Genomic DNA, 8,671 nt, shown 5'->3' on the forward strand with positions numbered 1-8,671 from the left:
CTGTTTTGGCAAAGTATTAACCGAGCATTTACAACCGACAAGGAGCTTAAGGTAGTTTTTTGACATTGACAGTGCCTACTAGTTTAAGAGTTACCAACCAAAAAAATCCCACCTTTGGAAATCCCCAATATTGGGAAATTAAACTATATGGTTATGATTTACAACTTGACCTAAGCATTCATAGTAATTGTTTAATATTGATACATCTTTACAAAATGTTCCAGCTTTATATTATTCAAGCAAAGAGTACTTTTTTGTTTATTATTCAAAAGAAAATTTGATTTTGTTGATATATTGAGTGTACACATATAGATGAAACAAAACTAAGTATCCTTTCTTCCAGACTATCCTCTACATCTGTACCAAATTTCATCGAGATCCATTCAGCAGTTTAGGCTACAACCTCTAACAAACAACCATCCATCCATCTAAACTTTATCATTTATAACATTAGTAAGATAAAATTTTTGAGTTTACTATAATTATGTGTATGTATGGCTCTCTTTGGTATTTATTTACCTGTCCATCCCTGGCACATGTGACAATATTCAGCTGACTCCGAGCATTGAGATAGAGGAACTTGCTCTGAAATACATTAGACCTGTGCCCCGTCTTGATGGTCTGCAGAGCACGGTTGCGGGCCCAGTCCCAAACAATCACATTTGTGTCATCAGAACCCGATGCTAGAAGATGACCTGCGGAGAAAGTACCAAATAGAAGTTAAATCTTAAATGTCAAAATATGAATGGATGGAATTTGGTACAGATGAATGATATTTGGAACAATTTATAGGCTACTTATTATGTTTGTATGTTTAACGGGGCCCACAATTCATTAAAAGAAACAGAGGGAGAGACAGACAAGTTTTTATAAATCTGTGTGGACGAAATCTTGGCTATAAGCTCTGATAACTGACACATTTCGCTGACTTGTACTATTTTTTTAATGCCACAAACTTGTTAGTATGCATATAAATATATCTTACCCTCAGGGTGGAAATTAATAGAATTAACACATCCATTATGTTTATTGAGACTATGCAGCTTCTCGAGTCTGTAAACTGCATGAAGTGACCCGTAGAACTTCTGTTCAAACTTCATTGGGCTCTGTGATGTTTTACCGCTGGGAAAATTCAGACCCATCTCACGGTTTACTACTTCTGCAGAAAAAAAAAATCTACTATAAAAAGCTCTTTATGTACACTTTTTTTTTCAATATCTGAAATTTTCAATACTCACCCTTTACAATCATATAATCATGTTTAGGCTTATCCTTCAATAGCACTTGAGGAAGTGGACCGAATAGTCCATCTGCATTGTTTGCTAACATTTCTTCATTCTGGAGGACAGCATTAAGGCCGGTATTGTGAGACCAGAGGCCATCATCATCACTCGAGTCCATTGGTTGGAAGTTGAGATTATCACTCTCAAAGCTGTAGTTGCTATACGAACTGTTACTGCTTCCACTTGTACTACTGCTGTTGTTAGAACTTCTGTATAAGGGACATAGAAAAATAATTAATATGTCTTATCCATACTAATAAAGGAGGAAAGAATTGTTTTGTTCAATTTTTGTATGTATTGAAATAATTAAAAAAGTACCAGGCTGATTTTACTAATTTCACTGTTAGAAAGGTTATTGATCTGGGAGTAACATGGATTTTTTTTTATTTAATCATTAGTTTGATACGGACGAAGTCGCAAGCATCAGCTAGTCATTAATAACAATGTCTCAAATACATTTTAGCTTAAATATGCATCAACTTTATTGTACCATGAGTGTTTTTTTGTATAATCAAAGTTATTGTCAATCTTACTAATAGAGATGTGAAAGTTTAGATGTATGGATGTTTGTTAGAAGGTATCTCTAGAATGTCTCAACAGATCTTAATTAAGTTTGTAAAACATGTAGAACATAGTCTGAAAGTATTTTGTATTTTTTTACTTCACACAGGTGACTGAGATGACGGATAATAGAGTTATTTGGAGGACGAAAACCTGGAGCGCCGACCCTACGGGAGTAGGATAAGGCAGGGGAGATGATGTTGAGATGCGAGTTGTGATAAAAAATTAGTAAAGTATATGTTTAATTTGAGACATAGTGAGAGTTACACATGTAACAACTTACATGAATTATTTTGTTCTTTCCGTCACTTAAGTTATTAAATAATACTCACGAACTTGATGAATCCTGGTGAATAATGGTTAAAAGATGTTGCATATCTTCATCAGCATTATTATCGTATTGGGCTACACCCATTTCACTAGAGAAATCATCAGAGTCCGTGGAAGACTCATCTGAGTCTGGAGTCTTTCGTTTTCTGTAATTTCTATCGCGACCGGGGTGACGAAGATTTTGCATCATAACCCGAACCATATTGTCAGATGTACCAACGTTAACTACGACATTAGAAGGTCCAGAAGCGGACATAAGATCATCACTACTCGTACTTTCAGATTTATCAGGGGATATACCACTGTCTACCACCTCTTCTTTATTACTACCCTCCGCAGCTAAAAGGGCAAGAGGGAAATGTTATTTACGTAATTAAAATGCTAAAATGTTGTTAAGAATGATGATAATACCTGCATCCTTAGTGCTGTTTTGAGAGCTCCCGTCGTTTAATTTTAACTTTTTTCCACTCATTTTTCGACTTGTAGTAGATTCGTTAACCTCGTCATCGCTAGACGAATTATCTTCCATATTTGCCTAAGTTTATAGCAGCTTACAGAAAAACTAATAACACTCAACTTGCGAAACTTAGCACTTAAAATGTTAAACTAAACAGCCCACGACGTTATTTTACATCAATAAAAACAATAATTCAATGAGATGAAGGATGGAATTTTTTCCTATTCTTTTTCTGACTTAATGATTTTTATTCTATGCCAAAAACCAAAAAAACGACGTATGAAGTCGTAAAGAATATCAAAAGTTTTGGTTCATCCAGATTTACCCAAAATGCAAGTGTTATCATATATTTCAAATTAGGTTAACAAAAGTAGACTGGATTTTGCTAATTTTCTACAAAATACATTTCGTGACTAGACTCTACATTTGGTGTCTGTCTTCAAGTGTTAGAAGTAACATCTGAAATTAAATACAAAATTTAAGCGAAATATACTCCATTTTGTTTTAGTAAAATTATTGGCTAAAAACTATGATAAAAATTAAGTTAAATAAAATAATTGATTTTTGAATGCATATATTTTGCTATTTCATCTTTGTTCAACGTCAAAAAACTGTCAAGAATTATTGAACGTAAACAGAAACAAACACATGGATTGATTTGCCGAATTGTTATTATTAAGTGTATTTAATAATTATAACACAGAAAATGCTTCCCCGTGATGATTTAATATCCTTTATGGATCTACTTGACTTAGATGAAGAAGTTATTGATACTCGATTGACAGCTATAATGGAAAGATCAAATTTCATCGATAACCATCTTACGAATGCATTAAATCTGTTAAAATATAAACAACTTATTAATTTAAGAGAAGATTCTGAATGCGATAATGATAAAGAATTTTCTTTCGTAAGTAAATTATTAAGCAATCTACAAGAGGATAATGTGGAAAATATTTGTAAAATAATTCAAGTTGTACTATCTCTAAATCCGAATACTTTAGTATCTAAATCGGAACATTTAGTGCAACAAATTTTATGCAATATGGAGTTACCAACAGAGCCTGTTAAACCATTGATGAGCAATAATGATCATGTTACAAAAACACTGATAAATTTAAAAGTTTGCAGTAGTATTGTTGAAGCAGTTATAAACAGTAGTAATGTTCTAACACTACCATTTCTGGAAGTACCACTGGAGAATGTTCTATATAGTAATGATGATAAACTCAAAGGATATTTCTTAACCAAGACAGTTCCATTATTCTTTAAAGGTGTCCATGGCTATGGAATATTGGATAGAATTTGGAAATACCTTTTAAAGATAAATAATAAAACAGAAATAGGTCTTAAAACACTGAGTTGTCTTTCAGACTATTATTTGCCTAATGTAGATGATAAAATAACTTTAGAATCAGAAATTGTATTTAAACATCAATTTTGGGAGATCATTTTGGATGGATTAATGTCTGATTTATCTGACAGAAAGATGTCTATATATCTGGCTAAAAGAGCACTAGATTATTTGAGGTTCCTTAAAAAAGATGCTCTTATAAGCTCAGAGGATAATATTATATTTAAATGGAATTACAAAAATATAGATGATCAGAAACTTATGTGGGACAATTATTTTATAATACTAGATAGCTTAGAAGAAAAACAAAGTAATATTGTCCTTCCATCTTTAAGACTTCTTGAAACATTAAAAGATATGCCGGAATGTTGGTTAAATTGTATATTTAATCTTGGTTTGAAACATGATAACACACAAGTTCGTTTAAAATGTATAGAAAATAGATTGAAGAGTAAAATATATGTCGCATCTGAGGCAAAGACACTTCTAGAAGCGTTTAATGATACTTACCTCTTCGATAAGAATACTGATTATAATACACTCAAAAACACACTGTCAAATGTGTTTTCTGATATTAAAACTTTCATGTGTATTCTTACCACAATGCCGGTAATAAAATGGGCACCAGTTCCATTATTTCATCTAAGCGAAGTATTAGCATGTGTGCGAAAAGATTTAGTAAGCAAATATGATCAAACAAGCATCTCCCAAATGATATTGAATATTTTAAAAATATCATGCAATAATATATTAATACGGAAAGCAGTTCTTGTTAATATTTCACATTTAGTTGGCAACTGTTGTAAAGGTTTGCATTGGAGAGAATATTTGAATTTATATTCACATTTTCAATTTGAATCATATACAGAAGAGAGTAGGAATAATAACCCATTGATAATGTATTTAAGAGAAAATACATTGTTACAAGCAAATGATATACAATCTTTATTCATTTTAATAACCACAGCAGAAAAGACTATAGATTTTGGTTTGTTTTACATTCAAACACATCCTGTAGAAGTTACCGGTTTACTAACATTGATTAATAAAATGATTTTGAACATCCAAGACATCAACCAAAGACAATTTGCTGATAAAATGAATTGCTTTGATGATGTTGTATCTTTAACATATATTTTTAGTAAGACAACAAGAAAGAATAATTCAGCAATAGAGAACATAAATCTAATCACAGCGACAGCATATAAAACTATCCTCGAATACTTGATTTCTCTGTTGAGAAATGATAAATATCTAACTGTACAAGAGATTAACACATTATTCCGTGGCTTAAAACCAATGATTACTAATTTAAGTGATTACAATTCAATAGAGACTGTATTACAAGTGTATAAGTCATGTATTCTAATGCTTACAGATACTCACATAGCTTTAGAAGTAAGAATATTATCTGTGAATATTCTGAGTGCTTTATTAACAAGTCCATTGATGATAGAGTATTATGGACATGAAATTTTGTCTTTGGACAAATTCTTACAACTAACTAAAACAGGATTGGAAAATATTAATGGAAAAGAAAGAAGTGGGAGACTTAAAAACATTCTATATGAAAAGTATTGTGAAATCTTATATAATATTATTAAAATTAATAAAACCAATGTGAATACTGTATCAAAAGAGTTTACAAGCTTTATTGACAATGCAGTAGAATGCGGTGGCTATGGTTGTTTAATTTGGATACTTAAAATTATGAAAGAAGTTATACCAATATTGGATGTATTTGATTTGTCAGTATTTTTAGAAAGAATGTGGAAAGAGATAGAAGAATTAAAAACGAATAATCAATATATCAAATGTATTGAAGAATTTGTAAACATAATCACAGAAAATGCGTTATTAAGTAAGCCTGAATATAATAATCTGTTGCTAGCGTATTGGTGTAAAATAATTGAATATGGTCCAATAAAAAATACTCCATTATTCTTTCTAATGAGACAAATTAATGGGAAAGATCTGTCTAAGTTTGGGCCAATGATATATGCTCTGTGTGATATTTTACTCTATTGTCCTATACCTAGAAAAGATCAGAGGTGAGATTTCTCAATTATGGTATGTAATTAATTGATTATTTATTTAAATCGATTTTTTACGACTTATGTATATTCAATTTTTTTTTTCCAGGATCACCGATAACCTATCGATTGAAATTTTAAATCAAAACAAATATGGCATTGATAATAAAAGGTAAGAATCACATCTTTCTTCTTTATTCTTGTTTCCCAAAGTAAGGCAGAGGGCGCCATCAGCTTGCTATCCTGGGCTCTGCCTTCTGTCTTCATTAGTGGTAGTGCCCGCTTTAACATCTAAGCACGAATAGGCCGGCACGCCCGGTGTAATACCACGACCACACAGAAAACAGGCGTGAAATGAAAGCAATTTCCTTTTTTAGTCTGATGAGTCTTATTAGTCTGATAGGTGGAGCCGGAGGCCTAATTTAAGACCCTTTCTCTTTACATCCTTTTCTTATAAGGAGAGGTTGGGAAGGGGAAGTGGATTTGACGGTGGAGGAGATGCATAGGAAGGGGAAATATCCTCTTTATGTGCGTCTCCTCCTCCATCATATAAGGGTAGGCAACGCATCTGCAATTGCGGATGTCTATGGGCAGCGGTCGCCTCGCCATTTTGGCGGACTCTAGTGACTGCTTGCTCGTTTGCCACCTTATGTTATAAAAAAAAATCAAGTATTACTATCTTTCTAAATGAATGCGAAAGTTTTGATGGATGGATGTTAGATTGTATCTCCCTAATAGCTTAAAAAAACTTGATGAATATATTCTAGAACAAATAAGCTACTTAAGTTTTTTTTTATTATTCTCTAGTATCATAATTGTCTTATAAGCCAATCAAATAATATTCAGTTCTTGACATTCTCAATTGTTATTTACTTGTTTTGCTCCTTAATCAAAATTATGTTTTCAGTTTCGATGTCCACTTCAATTTTCACATACAATATTTATCATATTCTGCATTAAGTAAAGTCGATGATAAAGATGTTTTAAACACAATAATAACATACATAATAAATAAAATAAATACTGTATTTACAAGTAAAAAACGCTATCATGGTAATTCAAAATCACATAGAATATTATTAACGGGTATGCAGACTTTGCTTCTAATATTGTTGAAATCGAGAGATGTTAGTATGGATAATGCTGCAAACTGGTGCATGGATATGTTAGGATCAATACCACATCAACCGAGTGTTAGAATATGCCTAGAGTGGTATATAGCTCTTTACTACTGTTTCAAGGTAAGTAATATATAACTGTAGCCTACGTTACTCAGCAATAACATAACCTTTAATAGGTGAAATTACTTTTGAAAAAAAAATGAAGTAGTTTTAAGTTATTTCAATACATACAAAAGTCCAAATATTTCCTCTTTATTATATTACGCATAGATTAAGTACATTTCACTAAGGCATTAAAACCCATAAGAATTAGCTAATGGGCGTTGAGGGGGTTTGGAAGGGGCACCTCCCATCCCTCCTTACAATTTCGTTTTATTTTATTTTTAAATACCTATTTAAAATAATTTCTACAATACAATTGTTTTTATATTTTCGTATATAAAGTAATGTTTTGTATATTTTTTCAGGAAGTCCAAATTGGCAAGAATATGGTAGAGCATTTTAAGTCAAAGAATATACCTTTGACGTCACAATTTATTATCCTTTATTGGATAATTAAATTCAGAATAAAGCATGCGTCTTTAAAAAGCGATGAATACGAATTTGTTATGGACACCCTCCTTTATCATACGATGGGACAAATATTTAGTTTGAGACTACATGCGCAGTATCTCGCTACAAAATTATACGATTTAAATATAATTAAATCTGACAAATATAATTTTACCGTACAAGTTATAAGAAAAACTTTCGAAGACAGTTCAATAGACAAGGGCTTTATAAAACTACAGAAAGATTATTTCGCTAACGATTTCGACCTAGTCATAGACTTTATACCAAGTTTTATATTTTATTTTCTACCCAGATATTGTGAGATGTATATCAATGAAAAAGTAGATAAAAACTTTATAAAAAATATTCTACAAGAGATTGATGATAATTCCTTTGCGAAGGTGTCAAAGAGTGTGTTTAAAACAGAATGGACTAGATATCAAAAAAGGCATGATAATATTTATGAGAGTTTGATGACCGAAATGAAAGAAGCCGTACAAGAGGATGAATCTAAAGGGACTATTCAAAAGAAATATGTTCCATGGAAGAATATGAGTGACATTAATATGTATGAACTTCAAGATAAGGTAGTCCTTTTAACATTATGATAAAAATAAACTAATACAGAATTTTTCAAACTTAGTCTAACGGACACTTTAAAAATCTGTTATTTTGACCCTAATTTTTTAACTTAAAAACTTCAATAACAGTTTCCCTTGTAGAATCTAATCTACTTTCTAAATGAGATTTATCTTTAGGCGAAAATTAAAAACGGCTCAACTCACGCTTTTATCCTCCGTTGACGGCACTGACTAGTTTCAGACCCTCCGGGGGTCCTTCTTCAGGGCGAGCATTAATTAACTTTACTGTTAAGGGTATATTTTATTCTAAAATAATAATTAACAGACTTCAGATTTTCCTCTTACCCTAGATCTCCCTTTTGTTGTCCAGCGCCCACCAGAGGGCGTTATAACCCATTT

At 31.7% G+C, this 8,671-nt stretch overlaps 2 protein-coding genes across 2 annotated transcripts in view; one reads left to right on the plus strand and one right to left on the minus strand.

Moving 5' to 3' along the window:
• Positions 1-2,934, minus strand: part of LOC106111488 (DDB1- and CUL4-associated factor 8) — an 8,763-nt gene extending 5,829 nt beyond the window's left edge. The window contains exons 1-5 of the mRNA XM_013293606.1: positions 2,586-2,934; positions 2,177-2,513; positions 1,239-1,492; positions 986-1,159; positions 458-695 (exon numbers count right to left, since the gene is read on the minus strand). Of these exons, the coding sequence (XP_013149060.1) occupies positions 458-695; positions 986-1,159; positions 1,239-1,492; positions 2,177-2,513; positions 2,586-2,703 (1,121 nt within the window). The 5' untranslated portion in view covers positions 2,704-2,934. The remainder of the gene's footprint in view (positions 1-457; positions 696-985; positions 1,160-1,238; positions 1,493-2,176; positions 2,514-2,585) is intronic.
• A 312-nt stretch (positions 2,935-3,246) lies between these two features.
• LOC106111613 overlaps positions 3,247-8,671 on the plus strand; it is a 6,979-nt gene continuing 1,554 nt past the window's right edge. The window contains exons 1-4 of the mRNA XM_013293746.1: positions 3,247-6,036; positions 6,128-6,190; positions 6,926-7,259; positions 7,607-8,278. Of these exons, the coding sequence (XP_013149200.1) occupies positions 3,338-6,036; positions 6,128-6,190; positions 6,926-7,259; positions 7,607-8,278 (3,768 nt within the window). The 5' untranslated portion in view covers positions 3,247-3,337. The remainder of the gene's footprint in view (positions 6,037-6,127; positions 6,191-6,925; positions 7,260-7,606; positions 8,279-8,671) is intronic.

This window comes from Papilio polytes, unplaced genomic scaffold (genome assembly GCF_000836215.1).
Source record: "Papilio polytes unplaced genomic scaffold, Ppol_1.0 DF824158.1, whole genome shotgun sequence".
Lineage (NCBI taxonomy): Eukaryota > Metazoa > Arthropoda > Insecta > Lepidoptera > Papilionidae > Papilio > Papilio polytes.